This window comes from Pteropus alecto, unplaced genomic scaffold (assembly GCF_000325575.1).
Source record: "Pteropus alecto unplaced genomic scaffold, ASM32557v1 scaffold22, whole genome shotgun sequence".
NCBI classification, from domain to species: domain Eukaryota; kingdom Metazoa; phylum Chordata; class Mammalia; order Chiroptera; family Pteropodidae; genus Pteropus; species Pteropus alecto.
The window spans coordinates 10922342-10946630 of record NW_006434839.1 but is presented as its reverse complement, the minus strand read 5'-3'; the positions used below and the strand labels follow the sequence as shown (position 1 = coordinate 10946630).

Here is a 24289-nt window from a genome sequence, read left to right as displayed (position 1 = left end):
GGTATCGAAGACTTTTGGTTTGAGAAATTGTAGGGCAGGGAACCCTGTTTTAGACATCCCTACTGATCAGGGTGGGAGATTCAGTTTCTGTATACAGCCGTTGATGATGTTGAGATTGTGGAACGGCCATGCAGTTCACTGTTCACTTCATTTGCTCAGGTGTGTGTGTGAGAGAGAACAGAGCCATTTATGGTGTTCTGTTTGTTTATCTGCTGACCTTCTGGCTGCTTTTGCATGTAGTTTGGTTTCCTGATGAAAGAAACATTTCCTTTCATCTAACATTTCGTCTAATATTTTCAAACTGCTTTTGCTTAGCTGGCTTTATTGAATGTGTAAGTAGTTTTGGGGTGACATTATCTGCGATAACAGTATTTGCTCTGCGTTCCTCAGCCCTGTTCTGTAGACAGCAGGGAGCAAGGGTGGTTCTTAGTCACTTTCCCTGTACTGTGTCCTGCTGAGCTCTGCCTGGATTCTACTTCCTGAATCTGGGATACTTAAATGAAGCTGTACTCCCCGGAGCGGCTTCCCTCTGAGCCACCAACTTGTTCTCTCGTAATCACTGATGGTGGCAGTACTGAGATGTGTATTCTTTGGATCGTCTCATTAAATGCTGTGAAGATTGAATCTGTTGTTTGAGAGAACAAATTTGGAATCTGGAAGTTGTACTCATGGTGGTTTTCTGGTTATAGGCTTGGGTCTGAAGCTGTTGGTCTGAAACATGCTTTGGTCTCTTCAAGGGGAGAAGATGCTGAAGAAACTCAGAGAAGAGTGAGCCTGATATTTCTATTGTGAACTCACTAACCACAAATGTTTATGTTTTACTTCCCAGTCCTGAGCAGAACCGGCTTTCTGAATGTGAGGAACAAGCGAAGGCAGCTAAGAAAGGGATGTGGAGTGAGGGGAATGGTTCACAAACTATCCGGGACCTCAAGTATACCATTGAGAACCCAAGGCATTTTGTGGACTCACACCACCAGAAGCCTGTCAATGGTGAGGTTGGTGGGCAAAGACAGATGCGGCTCAGCGTGATTTCTTCCTATGCGTTCTCAAGCTTCTTGTTTATAAAACCTAACCTACTTATTTAGTATCTGAGGGGAATTATTAAGGGTTATACGCCATGGTATTTTGGAAGAGAACTTGAGTCCAGTTCATGAGGGTCACATTAGATGTATTTTGCAGAGGTTAGTCCTTTGCTGGTATAGGGTAGTAAATTGCTGGTATTTTTACACATTGGGGATCTTCCTGTTTTCTAAAAGATGGCCACTTAAACACCATCCCCGAAACTGAGGTAGAAACATGTATTCTTTATACATTAAACACACGCACTCATGCCCCTCCCCCCATTCTATATCGTTCTGGCCCTACTTTGAGACCTTATTAACACTGACTCAGTAAAATTAAATTATTACCAATCCTGAATTATTAAGTATTGTTTGCTGAGCATCTGGTACTAAGGTGAGCAACTTACCTTACTAATAACAAGGCTTAGATATGAGCCATGAGGTCCCAGAAGGTTCAGAAGACAGAAGTCGGTCTGATCTATATTCCCCAGAAATAGTCTGTGGGAGAGTCTGTTGTGTGAATACTCATAATCTACCAGCGCTTTATCATTTCTCAGAGGGAGGCTTTCCTGAGGGTTTGGGGAGAGGAACTGTGTTCAGTGCAGTTTGATTGGGCATTGTTTATTCCCGGCACGAGTTTTCCTAATGACTTAGGCTGTTTATTCTGTCATGCAGCTATCATCGAGCACGTACGAGATGGCAGTGTGGTCAGGGCTCTGCTCCTCCCAGATTACTACCTGGTTACCGTCATGCTGTCAGGGATCAAGGTCAGACCATATATTGGCTACAGGGTGGGTTTAGGGCTTGTGGAAGTGTTCAGTCAGGTAGATTTTTCTACATGGGGACCTTGGATCAACTGTTTCTTCAGAGCATGGGCTATTAACATTGGCTAGAGTACTTTAAACATTGCAGTGGGACAATTCTAATTAGATCAGATAAGATTTTTTTTAATGTTTTAAGTACTCAGGGTCTGTTTAGAGAGGGTTATGCAGAGAAATTGTTGAAACCTGGAAGGGGGGCTGGGAAGCTCTGAAGTTTGCCGAGTATGGCTTAATATGAAAGATACATTTTGATTAAACACATACCAGGGATTTAAAGCTAGTTACTGGTGAATCTTTTCTTGGCAAAGGGGCGTTTTCAACTGTAATTACAATTCACTTCCCTGTGATAACATGAATTTTATTTGCCTTACCAAGAAGTCTGAGATGATGCTATTTCCAGTTACTTTTTACTAGTATATTTTCAAAAGGGTGAAAGACATGATCCGAGACTTCTCCCAGTGTAGACTTGTTGGTTTGTGCTTTTTGGACAGTTCCGTGTGGTATGAGTGGGCCGAGCGCTCACATTTAGGCTGCGTTACTCACCCACCTTACTTTGCTGTAGTGCCCAACTTTTCGACGGGAAGCAGATGGCAGTGAAACACCAGAGCCTTTCGCTGCAGAGGCCAGATTTTTCACCGAGTCTCGACTGCTTCAGCGAGATGTTCAGATCATTCTGGAGAGCTGCCACAACCAGAACATTCTGGGCACTATCCTTCATCCAGTGAGTGTGCTGTCAAGACTGGGCTTTGTGGGGTTGGGGGTCCGTTTGGGGTTTTGGTGAACTGTAATTTGCTTCTCTTTCTGTATTTAAGAGCCATTTAAATATCTTGGCAAGATTATCATCTACTGATTTTTGAGGCATTTTCAAGGGAGATATCAGTTATCTGATAGAATTGGACAAATCTGTACAACTCTGCACTTTTAGAAAATTAATCTCAAATGTTACTGGTTTTAAGGGGAAGAGGAACTCTATTGCTTATTTTCCCAAATGTTGGTCCTAGAGGTTGCACATAGGAAAGGTGGGATGTTGGCACATTGATTAGAAGCCACTGAAACTTGCAGAACAAGATTGGTGAGTTCGTATATAGGTCTAGAAGTTATCTATTTGGAGTATTGGTAGAACTATCGTGAGGAAATCTTTCTATGAAAAATTATCTTGTGTACGCCAGGCCTTATCTGTTTTCCTCCTAACTCTACTTTTGAACAGGAAATAGGTTCTTTATATTCTTACAATCAGGAGTTATACCCTACTGTACACTTTGGTAGATGGCTTGGACACGAAATGACCTTGTTTTTTAACACCCGAGTTTAAGTGGATTTTCATTATTGTAATCTGTACCCATTACAGAGTAAACTACAGTTAGTTTTCCATCATGGCAGTGTGGAAGGCTGGGAGGCTTGGTTCGCAATTTGCCAAGGTCATGTCTGATTCCTCTGGAGTGTTAGCTGTCTGCCTGTGCCCTGCCAGATGGCTCTGTGTCACAGCAGAATGTGAATTGTAATTCATTGGGCAAAATGTAGCTTAAGTTATTCCCTTACTCAGCTCGTTCTTCAGCTTTCCCTTTATGAAAAGGGGAGTAAGTGCTGATCTTAGGGAAGGAAATAATAAGGTGTAATCTCCACTAAAGATTAACACCCTCCTCTGCCCACAAGAAGAGCTATTGAAATGCCAATTCCATTCAATGCCACTAACATTTATCCTGTTCCTATTAAGTGAGGGTTACTGTGCTGTGTGTTGTGAGGATATGAAGCCAAGACTGTTGAGAGGAGTCACAGCGTGGCATCTCCCGTCTTAGGGCTGGTTTCTTAATGAGAGAATTGGCTCTACTTTTTTTCTTTTTGACGAACTTCAGACTAGATTGAGGCTATGTTAATTGTGTCATAGTCTAGAGAAATGAATTCTCTTGCCATAGAATCTAATCTGTGCCTGCCTTCTCACGTACCTTGTTTTTCAGAACGGCAATATCACAGAGCTCCTCCTGAAGGAAGGTTTTGCACGCTGTGTGGATTGGTCGATTGCAGTGTACACTCGGGGTGCAGAAAAGCTGAGGGCAGCTGAGAGGTAAGATCTGTCAAGGAAGCCTTCCAGCCAAGGCTCTTGTTGAGGATCTTTAGCGAAAGAAATAATATAGTGATCTTCTCTCTCCCATCGACATGAGTGTCTTATTTCAGTAAAGGATTAGGGAAATTGTAGGAGGCTGGGATCTCGTAAAGGAGTGTCTTACTCATAAGTCTTGAGGTTCGATCAAATTCAGTGGCATACAGTAAGGACCTAGATTTTCACTCAGACATTATTCACCTGATTTGCTTTTTGTATGTTTTCAGGTCACTTTTTTCCAAGCCCCTCATTTAAATTTCAGGATTTAGATATTCGGGATGAAAGAAACTTGAGGCTCATTTGAGGACTATGACATTGCTTACCAGCTACTCCCAAACAAGCAGACTAGAGCCAGGGATGTGATGGAAAGATAGAGCCTATGGTCCTAAAATAAGACCATGCAGTACTATTGTGATGCCTAAGGCCCTAATTTTTTGAAAAGTATGTTTTAGTTATAAATACTAATGCAACTGTAAGGTGCTTTTGTCATGTTTTCGGCTAAGTGTCTCATGGTTAAAGCAGATGTAGAAATAACTTATTTCCAGAAAAATGGTAGTGGATAACTCCAAAGATCGGTGGAGATTTCAAGTGTCAAGATCAAGTATTTTCGGGCATAGGGGTACCTCATTCATTTGATGGGATAGATAAAAGAAAATGAAGCAGGTAGCAAGAGTAAACATGTTTTATAACCTCTAGAGGAGATTTATGGATTTTTCAGAGAGTGCTCATCATTATAAAACAGGTTTAGACCAAGGAATGCAAATCATATTTGATAATATGTGATTACTTGCCTGCTGTTTTGCGTGCTGAATTTGACTTGTTTGCATTGTTGGTAAATCTCTATTGACGAACTTAAGGTATTTTACAACTACTACATGCTGTTTCGTCTTTTTCTCATTTTAGCACTTCTTCAAAAATAAAATTGCAGTACTGTTTTCAGAAATAATAATTCCTTCCCCCTACACATGTGTCCATTTATTTGTACATACTCGAGACAACTGTTCATTGATTTCTTTTTATTTTTAATCTTTGCAAATATTCCATTTATTTCTCTTAGCCTGACTGAAAAAATATCTGCTGGGCTTAGTACTTTAGAAAATTTCTGCCAACGTGATTTTTAAACTTTTGTCAATGAACTTCTTATTGGAGTTTTGCCCATTTTTCTTACTCTTTAGATGCACTACAGTGACAATTATGTTCTTGTTTTTCCACGTAGGATTTGGGTAGCTGATAACCTTTTCATAATTCAAAGGGAAATTGAGCAGGCCTGTGTTCTTAAAAAAATAAATATATTTGTTGATTGTATGCATTCTTCTCATTTAAAAGAATACTTGCTCTGTTTGTCATTCCAGTGCCTGCCATATAGTAGTCACTCAGGAGATACTGGATAAGCCAAAAAATTGCACACCTAGACCCAGTTTACCAGACATGGGGTTGTGGTATATATACATCTGGGTAGTTAGTTGCTTATACACCTTTTCTTCTGACTGTCATATGTTATTCTAGTTTGACTGGTGGCCTTTCTCCTGGGTGCCTTGTCTATGAGGTAGGGTAAAATTCTGTACTGTTTGATTCCATGCTGATAGTGAATTCTCTTTGCTGGCCTAGTCTGTCTGAATGATTTGCATCCTTGCTTTGTTGTCAGGTTTGCCAAGGAGCGCAGGCTGAGAATATGGAGAGACTATGTGGCTCCTACTGCTAACTTGGACCAAAAGGACAAACAGTTTGTTGCCAAGGTGAGTTGTTCTCAGCATCTTGAGATGCATAGTGAATGTTGTCAGGCTAATGACAGTCCATCAAAAGCCGAAGCATTTCTATTTCAAGGCAAGCCAGTGGTGTGTGGATGTGTGTGCATGGTTGCGTGCCTGTGTATATTTATTATATGGGACTTAGACACCATAAGAACGTAAAAATTTTTTTTTTCATGAATTTGTATAACTTCATTAGAAGTTCATGGGCTAAAGTTGTAGACATTACCACCTTGAAATACCTCTCATATTTAAGGGGTTCTTTTTGTCTGTATTGCAAATGACATTCTCTTAGATTTCCTATGCCCAAGTGTATATGTCCTCAGGGTTCTTTCTATTTTGGGACTCTTGTGGTTTTGAATTTTTTCTAATGTGATTTTTTTTTCCTTTCCCTGAGAATTCTCCACTGATGTGTCCCGGGGTGGATTTCTTTGACAAGAGCTAGAGCTACTGAATAGATTGGTTCCAGCAGCAGTGCTGTAAAAGTTTTTCTCTTTGTTATAGGGTCTACCTTCAGGGGTAGACCTGTTCTCCTAACTCCCAAATGCTATAATATTTTCCAACCTAGTTTTACTTTTGGCAAGAGATGCCAGAAGTTTTGTCTTTATGGACTAAAAGTGGTTAAATACTGCTATCCTCAGAATGAGAGGTGGCTGGCTGTCCCAGATGGCACGTAACAGTTTAAGATGGTAAGCCACTAGGTGGCACTGTCAGCCTGAAAAATCCTGGAATGATTTATTTTAGAATGGTAAAATTTTAACAAAGTCTGAGGAATTAGCTGAATTTCTTTACTTTCTTTATTGATGCCCAAAGCAATCGATCACAGAGTGCTCGAGTGGCCCCTTTCCCTCTTCCAATTAGGTGGTCTCCAAGCAGTAGTCAGGTTTCCTATAATCATGCTCTTTGGTGGCCATCAACAGGAGTAGTCCCTTGTTAGATACTTCTCTGTGCATCTTCCCAGTCTGACGTAGACCAGAACGGATTCCTACTTCTTTTCTGTGTGAGGACTGTACTACCTTGGAAACTTGGACGTGGCTGTTGCTCCAAATTGGAACTTACTTGGTTGTGCTTATGTTTCCTGTAATCTGTTCTGTTTGAGGACTATAGCTGCACAATGGAAGGATGATCATTCACTCAATAAGGGAGGCAGGGCTTCCATTTTCACTACCATCACTTTGAGGATCTGTAATATTAGTAATGTAGATGAAGCTTGGGAGGGTCTCATACCCTGTACTTGCTCTATCAGCCCTATCTCAGTTGAAAAAGAGTTTGTAGAGAAGCCTAGAAGGTTTTGAGGGTTTTGGGCCTTTGCTGATTGGGGAACTAAGGCATTGCTGAAGAAAGAAATTCCAAAGATTAGATGATTGAGTCAGTATCTTTGTGTTTATCTTAAATATGATTTTATTGCTAACTAGAAAAGGGAGAGGTGGCTGTAGGAACATTTTCTCCGTTTTTAAAATCCAGGATCCCAGGATCTGGTTTTTGTTTTTGTTCTTTTCTGTTTAGATTTAAAACAATGAAGCTTTATTCATTATAATGCCAGAATAGAGGAGATTGCTTTTAAAAACCATCTGAAATGGTTTCTCCTGGAATATCTTAAACATAAAAATTTACAAACTCAGGCTTGCTTAGGAATTAGAGAGAAAAATATATTTGTGGGTAGATAAATGGTTTTAAAACTTTTTGATTTTGTAAGTTCTTCAGCATTTTTTTTGTTTTTAAGACAGGAAAACATTAAAAAGAAGGAAAAACACATTACATGAAACTGCTATGACACAGCTTTTCTTCTTTTTAAACAAAGTTGGTCATATTATCTATCACAGGGGTTGGCAAACTATGACCTGTGGCCCATCACTTGTTTTTGTATGGTCAGTGAGCTAAGAATAGGTTTTACATATAAAAAATGTTTTGTGGCACATGAAAATTACATGAAATCAAATTTCAATGTCATGGATGAATTAGAATGTAGCCACCTGTTCATTTACATATTGCCCATAGCTGTTTTCGTGATGCAGTGGCAGAGGTGAATAGTTGTGAGAGACCGTATGGCCTGCAAAGCCTAAAATATTTGCTCTCTGGCCCTTTACAGATCTATACATACTCGCCCTTTACAGATCTATACATACTCAAAGTGCCTTGATATGGTATAAAGAGCTTGAGCCAGAATGTAAATCAAGGTATTTCTTCTTTCATCAAGAAAACTTGCTACAGAAAAAATGTCAGCAGTGTTCTCAGTGATATAGTTGATTTATCTACAAGCTCCTTATCTCATTGCAGACTGCTATCTGCTTTTAGGTAGTACTGATCTGTGTTCTTTCGTATATAATTTTTAAGTTTGTAAGTTTGTATTTATAATATATGAAAATTTAAAGAACTCTATGGGCTTATTAAGAAATGAACTAGTTTATTTTTCTCTTCTTTGGGGCAGCCATTTTTAAGTCTTGGTAATCCATATCTCCAAATAAAATGTTTAAATTTTTAAGTTTTCCAGTTTTAGGCGTAACCCTTTTCCTTCACATCTTAGAAGATGATTTATTTTTTTCACTCATGCACACATATTCACATGGGTGTGCATGTAATCTTAACCTAGTCCTTCCAGTAGGACTATATCATAATTCTGGTTCAATTAATATTCAAAGTTTAGTTTGTAAATGCTAATCACCACTGAGCCATATAGTGTATTATGACTACTTTTCATTTCCTGCATTTTTTTTTTTACCTGGAGTTAATAATGTTTAAAACTTATGTATATATCTTTAGTATACTTATTAATTTAACTCCTAGATGATTTAGATTCTGCCTGCCTAAATCATCTCACAAGACATTGATTCAGTCTGTTTATTTTTAATCTTTTTTAACAGTACTTTCCAGGAGGCTTGTGACCTGTACCAGTCTGGACTAGTTTTTCTTTTCCTCTGTTACAGAGTTGTCATCTTTGAATTTCTTTACCGTTATCTTATGGGTTTCTATCTCTGGGCTTGAATTATGTTTGCTGGATCCCATAACTGTTTCTTTCTGATTTACTGCTTTATTTTAGTGGCACTTATTCTCTAGCTTCTTGGGAAAAGAGTGCTTGGTAGGTAAATATTTTGAGGCCTTTCGTGTCTATTTTATAATTACACCGGATTGGTAGTTTAGCTGGGTATAGAATTTTGTTAGCCATTATTTTCCTTCAGAATTGTGAAGACATTGCTCCATTGTCATTTAACTATTGGAGATTTTTGTTTGCTTGTTTTTAGAAACCATTCTGATTCCTCATCCTTATCTGATTTTTTTTTTGGTAAACTCTTAGCAAATTCTTTTTTGATGCTGAAATTTCACAATGATGCACTTTGTTTATCCATGAATGAACATATTATGCTTTAATTTTTAATCCTCTATATCTGGGAACTTCAAATATTTTGTTGTTAATTTCCCTGCTCGCTCTCTATTTTCTAGAACTCCTGTTTGGATGTTTGACTTTGTGGACTGGTCTTCTAATTTTTTTTCCTCTTATCTGCCATCTCTTTGTCTTTTGTTTTTTCTGTATTTCTTCATAATAACCTTTTATCTCTTCTGTTATTTTATTTCATTTACGATACTGTATTTTAATTTCTAAGAACTTTTCTTATCCTCTGAATGTTTTGTTACTATTAAAAAATAATATCTAATACTTGTTACAGAGATGAATATCATCTATTAGCTCTCTGAGGAATTTGTTAGAATCTTTCAAAAATTTTCTTCTCATAGTCTGTGTTCTCCAAGTTGTGTTTCATTTTCTTTGGTTATTTTTGACCCTTTTTTCATATAAGAGGCTTTCCTCAGCTAACTGGTGATGCTTAGTTGTCTATAAGAATAAGCTACTGAACACTGGGTTAGAAGAAGCAACCTTATGTATGGGGTTTAGTGAATACATCTTGAAATCCAGATGCTTCTTACGTAATTTTTAAACCATTCTTAGTTTTTGGCCCCATTTGAATTTTGGCCCTGATTTTGCAATTTCTTAGTCTTGATGGTTGGGAGAAGTCTGTAGTATAAATCAGATTGGTTATTGTGTTTTCTCACTGCTAGCTCAGGAGTTAGCTTTTGTGAGTCTGGAGACTGTTATCATTCATACATCTGCTTTCTAGCTTCCAAAGTTTCATTGCTGTATCCTTTTCTCTCATTAATCTTTGTCCTTTTGGGCTATGACAAAAAAAATAAAATAAAATAAATTATTTTTGTTTAGAGATACTTAGAGAGGGACTGAAAGCAAATGTTTGAGCTTGCTTTAGTTTGTTTATAATGCTCCGCTCCATTGTAAGGCTGCATCATAATTTATTTAGCCAGTTCCCAAAAGGTTGGTATTCACATAGTTTATAATTTTTTCCATTACTTAGAAAATGGAGTAAATCTCTGTGTAAATGGTAATTATTTCCTTAGAAATGTTTTGGAGTGTATTTGCCAAAAAGCTCTCCAGAAATGTTAACCAGTGTATACCCCTATGTGTATTCATCTTCTAATATGTTGTAGAACAGAGGTTGACCAAGATTTTCTTAAAGGCCATATTGTAAATAATTTAGGCTTTGTGTGTCATATAGTTTCTGTTGCAACTACTCAACTCTGCCACTGTAGCAAGAAAAAGAAACAGCTATAGACAATGTAAATGAATGCACATGGCTGTATTCCAATTAAACTTTATTTACAGCAGTAGGCAGTGGGCTGGATGGCCGTAGGACCATAGTTTGCTAATCTCTCTTGTAGAGTACAGGATATCAACATTAAATTTAAAAAGAAAAATGACCTGTGTTTTTTTTTTCATAACCTAGAACCCAACTGCAGTTTTATAGTCGTTTTACCTGATTTAAAATGTCTATTGATGCCGAGGAAACCTAAAAAGGTCCTAAGATGTCCTGGCCTTCATGAACATAGTCTGACAGTCCTACAGGTTTTTGCTGAAGGATTCTGTTCTGAGGCTCATGTGACTTTAAGGCCTGAACAGATAGTGGTTCTCTCTTCAGCTGTCACCCTGTCTCCTAGGAATTGATTTCACAGGGAACAGCTAAATAAAGCCCACAAAAGATGACCTGTGAACTCTAACCTATAGTGTCTGACCTCTGAGACACTATAGGTGATTTCTGGAATTGTGCAGTGCCATGGATCAGACTGTTGGCCAAGCATCTCTCTGCTGAGAAATCTGAAAGCCAGCAAAGTATTCTCTTGATGCATGTGGCCCACTGAAAAACTGCTTTACATTCTCTGCTTGAACAGCTTCACTTCTTAAGGAAGGAAAGGCAAGGGAGGGCTCTCCTTGTCTCTCCAGGTTAGCAGAGAAGCATGTTCCCTTCACAGCGATTAACTGAGCATGCTTGAGACTTTTGTGCCTGTCGTGGCTTGCCAGTTTCCTGCCTGCTTTCCCTGTGGCGTTTTAGCTGATCTGTGCTGTTTGTAGCCATATGGTCCCCTGAGCACGTGGCTTCGCTTCCCTCTCCCTGCTGCTAGATGCTTGGGCCTTGCAGGTCTCACAGGCCTGAATAACATGGGGGGTAGTGGTGGCGAGGAGTGGCAGCATGTCCTCAGGAGGTGGAGTCTTCTCACTGCCCTGCCTGGTTAGAGGACGTAGTTCTCTCTACCAGTCGATAGCTTAAATAGAACCCTGAAAGAGGTGCTTTGAGAAGATTCAAAGAATGGGAAGTGATTTCTGCTCTCAAGGAGCTTACCCTCTAGGGCTTTGTGGGAGAGATTATCCTCAGTAGTTAACTGTCTAGTATTAGTGGCCATGTCCAATTTTGAAGGTCAGGTTATAAGCTGTCCATGGACACCTTAGATTCTATTACTACTTATTTGGTTTGGCCCTGATTATTTTTTGCTATGCTTCTGGTCAGAGCTTTGAATGGAGTTCATTATTATGTCTCTCTGAGGTGGTCTGTAAACAAGGATACTTAACATTTTTGGCATTATCTAGACTTTTCCATTATATTCCCATTTGGTAGTGTGGAGAGAACAAAAAAATACTAGCTACTTCCTTGACTTTTGTCATAGGGCTTTCTGATGAAAAAGAAATATGGGTGATTGTCTGTCTAGGAAAATGACCTTTGTTGTACCAAAAAGAAATTAAGACTTGGTTTCTAGCTTAAGTTAGCAAACTGATTGACAATAACAAAATTATTGAATTAGAAGAGATTTGCAAAAAATGTTTACCTGGATTTTTAAATCGAGATTTTATTTTTTAGTACAACAGACTTACAGAAACATTGGGTAGTACACAGAGTTTCCACATTAACTCCCCCTCCCCCCCGTTTTCCCTGTTATCTGAATAAGTGTGGCATTCATGTCACATGTGTCATATATACACATGAATACATGTATATGTACTCAGCATTGAGTATAATCAGCGTGCCAGTACTGATATGTTACTATTAACTAAAGTCCACACTTTTGTCAGATTTCCTTAGTTTTTCCCTCATGTCTGTTTTGTGTTCCAGAATCTTATCCTCAATAGCATGTTAAATGTAGTTGCCATGTGTCATCAGGCTCCTATTGGTTGTGGCAGTTTCTCAGACTTTCGTCGCTTTTGATGACCTGACAGTTTTGAGGAATACTGGTCAAGTGTTTTGTAGGATGCCCCTCTTTGAGAATTTGTCTGATGTCTGGTTTCCTTTGAAGTACCAATTATCATGTCCAGTCTATTTGATCATGCTTTGGTGCCTAGAGGTATTTGCATCAGGAAATTGTTGTGCTTAATATTTTGTCGAGGACACAGGGTGGCAGCTATACTTTTCTGGAGGATGGAGAAGAGACTATGTAGTGACTCCGGGCTATTACTGGAATAGTTGTGGTATACTCCTTATTTCACCTACTTTTCGTATTGCTTCAATAGCATTTCCAGGATTATCCTTGGGACGAATAGACATAGCATACAGACTTCGGGAGCAGAAGCAGCAGCTTGATGTTATGATCCAAGAGAATAGAAAGGGAGTTTGGTGTCTCATTCCCAGTGGTCTCACCAAAGGCACTCCCTGCTGGTGCCCAGAGAAGCCCCTTTTGGGTTCTGGTCTTTTTATTTCTATCTGGTGCTGATCATTTAGTTAGCTTTGGAAGTATTGGTAGTTGTGTCTGAGGAGCTATTCTGAGGCTCAGGAGATTGTTTGTAAGCTCTTTCTGTCCATTTTATATGTACTGCAGGGTTTTAAGAAGCTGAACAACAGCAGCCCTTTGCCACCCAGTGAGCCCTGTAGATGGGCTCTGCAGATGGAGAATGTGGCAGGAGGCCAGAGATGGGGATGGATGTCCTTTGCCCCTGACAGCTCTCTGCACTTCTCTTGACTTGTGGCGGCCCTTAGCCTACACTCATCATCATTAAACCACTCATTTTTCCTTTTACAATTGGCTTCAAGTGATGGAGAAGGAATTGGATTTGTGGCATGTATTTTGAGTCCAGCTAGTGACTCTTTTCATTGTAGATTTCTGCTCCTGTGCCTTAGGTTATCTCCTGGAGTGTGTGGTATAGTGGGTGTGTGGGGGGTGGATTGAATAGGAATCTGTAGCTTGTGGAGAAAGTGAGCGATGCGGGCATACTTAGAATTATCCTGATGAAAAGCACCATAAGAAATATCACTGTTATAAATATGGTCTATAACGGTGCTGATGAGCAGGCTTTGGATCGTAATCCACTCTGCATTTTACTTATTGCACAGTACGTGACTAGAACCACTATTTTATCGCCTCTTCCACGTCTCAGCTCCGGAGCTGCTTGTTCTCCGGACAGTAATGACATAATTTACAAAGGAATAAAAAGTCATAAATCCCCCTTAAGTACACATACGCGGACACACACACACACATGCACTCACCATACACCCCTTCACCAGAAAGGTAAACCTCGTTAGCTGGCAGCCTCAGAGTGTGCAGTTCTTGAAGAGGAGGTTTCTAATCAGGGAGATGCCGAGCAGAGTGTGCTGCTGAGGCCCGAAATTTACAGCTCCAAGAATCCATTCGCTGCTGCTGCTGCTGCTAACGCATTATAGGGAATGACGAATACCAGTAACTTGTCACAGGGGTATGCTTAGATCTTCACATTTTATGATCAAGGGGTGAAGGTGTGAGCACTGTGATACTTTCCTTGGTTTTATTTCTCTTTGAGCATGACTAGGGAGTGGAGAATGCCTAGATATTTCTCATGTCTCGATTATAGGAATCTCTCTTTTTAGCAATTGACAATTTAATGAGTTAAGTTTTGGTATGAGAGGAATGTGTGGCTCTGTCCATCATTGAGATTTAGGAACTACTGTGATGCGCGTGCATTTGAGATTCCTGGCAATACCCCAGTATCATTTGGGCAGTGGTCCTGTACTTTTGAGGGAGGAGTAGTATTGCCTTGCTTTACTAGCTATTTTGCTGGTATGGCTTTGTGGAACTTTCGAATAGCATGTATCATGGATACCTCACCCTCGGAATGTTTTGTCTTCCATTTTATAATTCTTTTCTTTTCTCCCAAATGTGGGATTTTAAAGGATAGAGAGATCATCATTTATCTTTTTGGTCAGTTGTCCAAGCCACTACTGGTGTCTTAATGGAATGAGAGGGAGATTCTATTACGATGGATGTTTTTACTTGGCATTAATGTCTAGATGGTGATGGGAATAAGATGCACACTTTTTCATTCAGTTATTGAATCTGTATTTTTGGTTATATCTCCTGGACTGTTTTTAAGTTCTATACTCGGGGACATGTTTTTGTGGTTGGGCTGGTGTAAGGGGCACTTTGATTTGGAGGGTCCTCTGCCTTTTGGTACCACCCACATACCATGGTAACCAGCCTTGAACTTGACTTGGTCCTGGTGTAACTACAGACCATGCTCTTGATTACCTTTGGACTTCGCCAGGTTTTTCTGGCCAGGTGAGTTTTGGGTTCTGGCTGTTTGGATTTTAGTGTTTAGCCTTTGCAAATCTCAGATCAGTCGAAAAGGTTATAGCAGAATGGCTGTGGTTCTTGGAGACTGGCTTTTTGCTGATTTCAGGGTTGCAACTTAATCTTATGTAGAGTGGAAAATTAGAAACTGACGGGAGGAGGACGAAGACGGTAAAGGGGGCCAAATATACGGTAATGGAAGGAAACCAGACTTCGGGTGGTGAGCACACATTGAGTATATACGGATGTCTTACTATAATGTTGTACACCTGAAATTTATGTAATGTTATTAACCAGTGTTAACCCATTAAATTTAATTTAAAATCCCCTCCACCCCTGCAGTCTGCTCAGTAGTTTCTCAGACTTTCATTATTTTCGGTCACTAGCCTGGTTTTCGGTACCCGGCTTCCGTTACTTATGCTGGTAAAACCCAGGGATGTCTCCCACCCACCAGCTGTAGTCGGCCTTCCATGGACTTACAGCTTGATTCCACTATTATCTTTTTTTCATCCATTCTGTTTGATGGCACTTTCCTCCTGTTATTTCCTGTTATGTATAATTTCTTACTTATTTTTGCTTTTTGCCGGTTCTTCAGCTCGTCCCTTAAATCACTCTTTTTGGGATGTGGTTGGCTGGTTCTTTTAGAGGATTGCCATTTTCAGAGGAGTCTGCAGGTAAATAGGTATATTTCTTCTCAAAGATCTCAAGCCTTCCAGGGAATAGTTAGCGAGGGCTCTTTTAGCCATAGCAAAGGAGAGTCTAACTCCTTTTGTGTCATGTGTAAAAGAGGGAGATTTTGGGAGTCTGCCTTCACTGGCAGCAGACCCTGTAGTTTGTTTGACTGCCTGTTGGCTTCTGATAGAGCCTGATTGAAGCCTAGAAGAATTGGTTTTGATTCTGCAGATGAAGTGGATGGTGACACTATTTTGTAATCAGTTTTAGCCTTACAGCAGTGTTGCTTGCAAAAATAAAAATAAAAACAAAAACCCCCAAAACCAGCCTTGTAACACCAGGTTCTGAATATAATTTGGTGAACTGTAGACTGCTGGCCCAATTATGGGTTCTAGTTATGACCCTGATGTGGTCCATCCTGGTTTCGATGGAATTTTTTTTCTGTGCACCTCAGTGGAGTGTTCTGAAAACCTCTACAGAGGAGTATTTGTGCTTTTGCTTTTTGAGTAGATATCCTTGTAAGTTATCCCAGACTGGGAGTTTTATCCCAGACTGGAAGTGAATCATTTTCAGCTGAGAGTGCGGTCCAGTGGCACTGATTTGGAGTTCTGAAACAAAGATGTCCATAGTAGTGCTTTGGAAAGGCAGCTTTCAGAGTAGTTGAAATAATGTTTTAGCAATTTAATGTTTCTGCCTGTGAGATTAACATCTCCTTTCCCACGCTGAGTTGACAATTCTTTTTGCCCTTCACTTGCCTTTGATTTTCTGCTCTCTATTGGGTATCCTATTTTGGTTCTTTCTCATCTCGTGCTGGTATCTTCTAATCCAGCCCTTGCCTCTTTTCCTAGATTCACATTGAGATAGGGATTTTGATTTCAGTATAGAGCCTGTTTCCAGGAAAATTTTCTCTAACAGGTAGAGACTGGATTTCCAGTTCGTAAGTTTTGTAGTTAACTACATGTCTTGGTCAGGCCAAAAGATAAAAAAGATTGACCATCTTTATGAATGATAGACTCTGTTCATTGAAAAATCATAATCAGGTCTTCGGGGACTGGCTTTCTTCAACATTATCACTCCATGAAGGATGATATTGGGTCTACCCCAAGTGGCTATTGATCTTACTTTTCTCCCTGTAACTAGAGTGGGCCTTGTTCTTTAGCATGTGTGCTACAATATTTGGGCCATCGAAGCAGGTCTAATCATTTTTGCCTTCTTGTCAACAGGTGATGCAGGTGCTGAATGCTGATGCCATTGTCGTGAAGCTGAACTCTGGCGACTACAAGACCATCCACCTGTCCAGCATCCGACCGCCAAGGCTGGAGGGAGAAAACACACAGGTGAGATTAGGGAAGCAACAGAGAATTAGTTAAATATGGTACAGATTTAACTAAGGACAAAGCATTTTAAATCTCCAAAGTATCATTTCCTAATATTTGCAGCCTAGCAGCTGTTACTGGGCAGGCCTCGGTTTCTCCTGAATCGCACCCACTGCTCTACTGCATTTGGATGGGCACTGCTGGCATTCCTCCCTTGGAAATTTAGAGGAATTAAGGTTGGGATATGCGAGGTGGTAGATGAATTTTATTTATTAAGGAGATCTTATTTCTCTGAAAATGAGAAAGTTGAAGGTCCATATCTCACATGCTGGTAGTAGGGCCCGTTTCTACTGGTCATTTTGATATGCTAGTTCCATATGTTTTTACTCTAGGAAGAAATGAATCTTGATATATATATTCTCTGGGGTCACCTACTCATCACTTGTAGTTATTAGTTATACCGTATTTTGCTGTTTGTTGGGTCTTCTGGCAGCATAAGTGCTTCTCTAACCAATGTGTATGATTTGAATATGTAAATTTTGAGAAATTATACGTAGGGTTAAAAAACTACAAGAGTTGGTAGTCTGCAGGCAGTTTTGTTTTAAATTTTATGATCGTTTCATTTCCATTGTTATGAGAGGTTGGTAATAGAGATTGAGGCCGAACTTTTTGTTTGGTTTTATCTTGTTGTTACAGACATCTTTCCAACTCCTGTTTTTGCCCTCTGATAAAGTGTGTAACTGTGGCGACTCGTCACAAAACTGGGTCCTCCGTGAGATCCAGTAACACAGGAAAGTATTAGGATGGTTTTCAGAAATTAAACAGCTAGGTTGAAGTTAATGCTATCTTCTTTTAAAATTTATTTCTTTTGTAGTTCTCAAGAGGTGAAATTTGCTTTTCTTATGTTTTGCACGTACACATGTCTTGTTGCATTCACAAGTTGAAATTCATGCCCTGTTTTCATTTGCATGAGAGTTTACAGACAGCCCATAAGAGTAAAATAAAAATAATCATGATTGTCTTTTGAATCAGATCGTGCATAAGAAACACATACAGGATGGGTTCTTTGAATATTGGGCCAATCAGTTCATTCTCTCTCTCTTTCCCCCATAGAGGAAGCAATTTAATGCAGCAAACAGTATTGTGGTAAGGTTGAGAATTTAAATGCATGAAAGCCTAGAGATGCCAAAATAAGGTTCTCCGAGTAACTGTAGCTCTGCCTCATTGCACAGAGTAAATATACATCTCCAATTTTATCAGTATTGGGAGTAGTCCACAATTCTGCATGTGTCATGCAGTTGGAATTAAGATTCCCACAGCAACCACAACTTTGAATTTCTCGATCGTTAATTTCTGTGCCTCCATCATCAGCCAAAAGCATTATGTTAATGTAGACTCTATAGCCGAATTTTAAGCAGTTTTTAGGGGGGTTGGGAGTGTTAATGGCTTAGGTAAAATGATAGCAGGTTTATTGGCGGTAAGAACTAAACTATTACTGAGGATTTTGTTTGCTTCCAGGATTTTTTAGGAACTCCTCATGGGGTAATGGATGGATTTCCTTTAGCCTAGTGGATAGATGGGAAGTTGTTGGAATATATGTCCTTGTTTAGGCAGGATACTGTTTATAGAATTCCTTGTTCTTTACTCCATGGTAGGTTATCTTCCTCTGTTGTTTAAATTTCTGTTCATTCCTGAGATCTTACTCCATTTTAAGAAAGTTCTAAGTAAGGCTTAGCTCTAAGTCTTCACCATATGGCTTTTGAGTGAAACGAGAAACATTTTCTCTTATTCATTAAACTCTTGGAAGATTTGTTATGTGAGGGGGTCACATAACAAGTAAGTTCAATAAGTTAATGTAATACATCTTGAGCACATGTATATTTTACACTTGGAACACATCTTAATTTGTTCTAGCATATTTCTAGGGTTCAGTAGCAGCATATGGGTTCTGGCTACTGTAGTGGACAGCACAGGTTTAGAAATTCAAATGAATGGGTTTGTCATCATTGATAAATATTTACTGGGGGCCACTTTGCACCAGGCACTATGCTGGGCATGCAGCCAGGGAATAAACCAAACTCGCATGGAACGCTAAAGTCTACTAGGGAAAGTACACGAGTCATTTAATGTATGTTATGAAAGAAGAGTTTAGAACTTATGAGAATGCATAATCTAGAAGGGCTCCTTTGAGGAAGTGACATTTAAGGTCTGCCTGAAGGGTGATTTGAAGTTAGCTAGGTAAAAAGTGGGAGAAGATAGTATCTGACTGAGATGGCAGCAATGACAAGAATTGGGCGAGTTTGGGGATAGGGAATATCCGGATGGCCGCTGTGGATGGTGCATGAATGGGATGATGCCTGTGTGATACAAAATATAGGTAGGGCCAGGTTCTGCTTGTCCTGTGAACATCTCGGGATGCTCGTGAAGAGACAATATGGGGCGTACGATAAACTGCAAATAATTTAGTATGATTGGAATAGAGAGGATAGTTAACACTAGGGAGTAGTAAGAAATGGGCGTGGGAGTTAGGCACGGGCCACGTGTTGAAAATGTGTGCCGTGCTTTTAGATTTTATCTTGAAGAATTTTAAACCAGGGAGTGGTACATTTGGATTTGAGTACTCTTGTGTTGGTGGCTTGCATTTACAAACCATGGAAGTAATTTGCATTTATAAGAGAAGATAACACTAGAGGAAAACTGATTTGCGGCAAGGAGTTCTGGCGTTTCTTTTGGGAAGCCTCGTAAGCCTCAAGTGACCAAAGACCCAGGGGTGAATGGTGCGATAAATGAGAACTTGCCGGTGGAGCTCTAGCAGTCTCTTTTTATACTGAAGAATTCGGAGTTCCTTCCTTTCTACTTAAAGAATTTCATAGAACTCTTACAATGGGTGGAAGATTCTGCTCTATGCTTATCTGAAAGTTACTAGAGATTTATACTACAGATGTAGGACCAAAAATCACCTGGGGATCCCAGTGAGGCTGTACTGTGTATATAACGACTGGGCAAGCAGGCATCCATCTCCTTGGAGTTCTTGGTTTCTAGTGTTCTTTACTGTATACCAACTGTTTGTATACAAGGGGAATCCAGGCAGGTACTCAAGGCGTAGAAGTCGGGACCAGGAGCTTTGTTAGCTCATATGGCACCCAAATTAGAGAAGGTTGCCCCTTCCTCTAGGCAGCCTTGTGTCGGGGCACATGGCTTGGCAAATAGAATTTCAGCTCCAATTCAGTCTCTGTCTCCTCGGCAAGGTGCCCTTATGCAGAGCACAAAGTGCACAAAAATATGTGGCTCTCCTAGTTAGAATAGGGCTGTTAGACTTTCCAGTGAAAACGTTGAGGGCGTGTTTAGGAATTGGGGGATGGTCTTGTAGTTGCAGAAACATGGAGTGCTAAGGATTATTCAGAGAGCATGATGGACTGTGGAGGGCTGTGAACATTCAGGAGACTGCCCTCTGTCTAAGTTTTGGATACTTCCTGGGGGGTCATTGGCTTTGAAATGGAGAAAAAGATAACTCGACAGCTTATGGTATTGGGGCTCATTCTAAACAAAAGAACAGAGTGGGAGAAGGTACAGTAAGGAACTGGAGGAGTAGGTTAAGAGGGTAAGTCTTTGCTGGAGCTTCTTCAAAGGCAGACAGATGGCGTCCAGTGACTCCTGCTGTGGGCTAGGCCCCCTTGTATGCTCCTAAATGATGAGCCAATGGTGCTTGCCCTTCAAGTAAGGAAGGGGAGATTCTTTGAATATTTATCTTCTCCAAACCCTAAAAACTCTAATGACCTGTCATCAACTAATACAGATCTTCCGAGACATCTATATGTTGTGGGGATAATAGGGCAAATTAAATTTTCCCTTTTTGTACACAGAGACAAACTCATTTCTCTTAAATTATACGTGAGGCAGGAAGGTTTTGCCAAAGGCTGACTGTGTGCTTCCACTCCCCACTTTTGGTTACTTTCTAATTGCAGCCAGAGGAAGGGCTCTGGACTAAACAGCGCTATCAGAGACACTGTTTTCACCTTAGGCAGCTGCTGTCCAGTAGTACCCTGGCACTCTGGCTCCTCGGATTTGGTTAGATTTTGATTTGTTGCCTAAACATATGACAGTTAAAAGCAAGTGTGCATAGTAGTTCCCACAGAAAGATGACAATTGGATGTCTGATGCTGCTGATTCTATTTCTGTGGCCTGTCCTTCCAGATTATTCAGTGCTAATTCTGTGCCTGCTCCTTGGAGATGTTAACTCCTTCAGGTCGAGAGCCGTTTTGGACGCTGTCGTGTGTGCGTCTGTGGTGCAGGCTCCCTCAGTACCCACAGTGGATCAGGGCCTCTTACAGATCCCAGAATCCAGGGATGCTGAAGTCCCTTATATAAAATGGTGTAGTATTTGCATATAACCTAAGCACATGCTCCTGTGTACTTTAAATTACCTCTAGATTACTTATAATACCAATACAATGTAAATGCCATGTAAATAGTTATTATACTGTATTGATTAGGGAATAACATAAAAAGCCTGTACATGTTCAGTACAGGTGCAACCATCATAGGCCTAACTACACAGTGTACGTCAGCAAAAACATAACATTTTTCTTTTCCTGAATATTTTGATCTGTGGTTGGTTGAATCCACAGATGTGGAACCCACATCTTGGATGCGGAGGACCAACTGTGTAGTTGGTTTTTATCCAGTTGTTTGCCACAAAGAAACAAATGTTAAGTCTTGGAGGAAAACTCCGGGTTTTCTGAGCTACTGCCTTAAAGGAGATAAGCCCATCTCAGGGCTTCTTAGAGAGCAAGTGGCTTTGATGTGAAACTGGAAAACCTAGTGCTCTGTTGCCCAGGGCCGCCGTTGGCTTTGTGTTACACTTGCAGTGTTAATGACAAAGGAAATACATCCCCTGGGCATCCGGTGAAGGTGCTGACATATTCCCCGTGAAGTCCACTCATGCAGTGCTATTACAGTGGGCGAAGAAATACAGAGCTGAAATTCACCTCGAAAACAGGCACGTAATTTACCCAACCCCCAGGTGTGACGTGTAGAAGGTTTGCTTTCAGTTGAAGGGCCTTTTCCTTCACACACACACACACACACACACACACACACACACACTCACTCTCCTTCAGCCTGGGCCTCTGGGAAGTGTGAAAACTGGAAGTTGGAGCCTTTCCTCTTATTTCCAAGTCCTGTTCACCTTGTATTCATGTCCATCATCATGTCTCAGCCTCTTCCCTGTGAACTTATTTGCCACATAAATGTTCCTTTACAGCAGAGCCTCTAAATATTCAGACCCGGGCACTAAAGGATCAATTTTGTTAAAGCTGCAATCTGCCTAATCTCCCAGTGTCCTTGCTGCCTGTTTTGGGTAGGGTGGGGGTTTCCCAGGCCTGACCCCACAGGTAATCTCCCAGTGTCCTTGCTGCCTGTTTTGGGTAGAGTGAGGGTTGTTTCCCAGGCCTGACCCCACAGGAATCTCCTCTGTAGGCAGTTGATGGTAGACAGAGCTGCAGGTAGGCACATTTTGAGTAATGCCCTGGTATTCCCAGGGGCTTTTTTTGTCAGAGGCAGGGCAGTTTCAGGTGCTAATAACTCCATTTGTTGCAGAGGACCCCAGGGTGCTTTGCCATTTGGATACGATTAAAAGCAGTTCTCAACCTATTCCCTCTGGTTTAGATTTCTGAAAGCAAGATGACTGGTCCCTCTGGACCCTAAAGCAAATGATGCTGCCACTTAGCTGCATACCAACGGAAAGCTGTGGGGCTGCAGTCCCTCAGTGAAGCAGGGCAAACCAATAAACCCACTGACTGTGATCTTGCACTTGTGACGGGAGCATAAGGCAAATAGCAAATTAGAGAGGGACTCCAGCTTGGCATTAAGGACCTTGGAGAAAAGCAGAAGCTCTTTGAAATGGATATAGCGTTTTTCCGGTTTCCAATGGAGAGATTTGGGGACAGCAGCAATGTGATCAAAAGACAGAGAATATGCCAGAGCACTGGCAGAGGCATTCTGTACGTTTCGGATTTGTTTGATCTGGGCATTTTTCAGAAGAACACTTGAAACCTTCTTTGTTAAAGGACTGAAAAAATTATTAGGAGACTAGGGGTCTTAGCTCATCTTTTTAAGATTCCAGGATGTATATATCCTGTCATTTTAAAAAGATTCATATCTAGGTACAATCTGCTCTTCGTCTGGAGAGGTCAGGGGGCAGGCCTGAATCTGAATGATGAAGTCAGGACATTTGGTGTCTGGGCAAATAGCAGAGTTTTCCAAAATGTGCATTCCGCTGATCTTTTTAGGTGAATTATGACCTGGAGAGGACAGCAAGAACCTATCCTATTTCCCTTTGATTTACTTTCTTCTCCCTATTACAAATTCTATTTTGTTTCCTTTAGTTAATGCATCCCTTTTCCCATGATCTCGCCTGTCCCCTTCAAATAATTTCTGTGAGACTTTAGCATCTCCTAGTGGGTCTTGGGCATTAATCCCTTCCTGAACCTTATGCATTTACTTCACATTCAATCTCTTTTTCTTCCTTCCATTTAATCATCGCTATTACACAGTTCTGTATTTTCAATTTGTCTAAATCTTCCTGGTGCTGGTATGTTCATATTTCTTGCCTCTTTTTAATCCCATGAGCTGCAGTAATTCACTGTTGTTTCCAACATTGGTGGCACCAACATATTTACTGTCTTGTGACCATTTAACATAGTTGCCGTGCTCAGATATAACCCTCTTTCTTGCCCTGGTTCTTGAAGGTCCCTTTATGCCCGAAATTTCCATACGCACAGTATTTCCTATCTCTGTATCATCCTGTATGATTTTTTTATGTCTGGGCCCGCTTTCCATTGTGAAGCCTAAACTCCTCTGAGGGCAGGAATGGCATGTTTTTCAGCTTCATATCCGCTCCGCCAGCCCCCCGCCCCCACCCTTTTTTTTTTCAGAATCGTTCAGAATGTTGTAAATACGGTAGGCACATAGTAAATGTTTAAAACGTTCAGAATGTTGTAAATACGGTAGGCATATAGTAAATGTTTAAATCAGAATATCTGCTGAGGTTTAGGACCTAATCCATATATTCCTTTCGAGTGGCATCATTTTTACCACCTCCCAGTCTATTGCTAATCTCCTAAACTGTTTCTGATAGGCATTTCAACTTGAGTCAGTGCGCTGGTATCCAAAGAGGGAGTTTTTGCACTTGCATTTTTCCTGTTTCCTAATTGGTTCACTTGTTTCGATGGCCAGGTCACAAATGATTTAGTTTTCTGTAGACACTTCCTTTTCCCTCCTCCTAGTTTGTCTGGTTGCTGCCATTGGGTTGACTAGCCCTGCTTTTCTGGGTGGTGGTTTTCCTCAAAACGAAATTCCATTAGCACAGTGCAGATTGGATTCAGTCTACCAGAGGGGTTAATTTCAGAATTTTAAGTGCTTTTGCGGATTGGTGCCCAGTTGATATTCTTTTAACACCTCTGCTCTTAATCAGGCTTTCCCAAATATCCTTCTTTCATAGCATTTCAGGTGTCTTGAGTCATTGAAGTTTTTTAGGTGTACGTTTTCCCTGAAGGCTGTATATTTTTTTCACTGTTGTCGACCTTGTTGGTTGTCAGATTATTTCTTTGCTTGGAACTAATTTTAAAATCAATTAGAGCGCTTTCCCTTCATCTTTCTCTCTTTATTTATGAGATACTGATTGCAGAGCTACCTACGCTGTGTT

At 40.4% G+C, this 24289-nt stretch overlaps 1 protein-coding gene across 1 annotated transcript in view; it reads left to right on the top strand.

Moving 5' to 3' along the window:
- The window catches only part of SND1 (staphylococcal nuclease and tudor domain containing 1), a 391519-nt gene that overhangs the window by 38320 nt on the left and 328910 nt on the right, over window positions 1-24289 (top strand). Inside the window, exons 5-10 of the mRNA XM_006910547.3 lie at window positions 830-990; window positions 1737-1828; window positions 2445-2603; window positions 3838-3944; window positions 5626-5716; window positions 16492-16605. Of these exons, the coding sequence (XP_006910609.1) occupies window positions 830-990; window positions 1737-1828; window positions 2445-2603; window positions 3838-3944; window positions 5626-5716; window positions 16492-16605 (724 nt within the window). The remainder of the gene's footprint in view (window positions 1-829; window positions 991-1736; window positions 1829-2444; window positions 2604-3837; window positions 3945-5625; window positions 5717-16491; window positions 16606-24289) is intronic.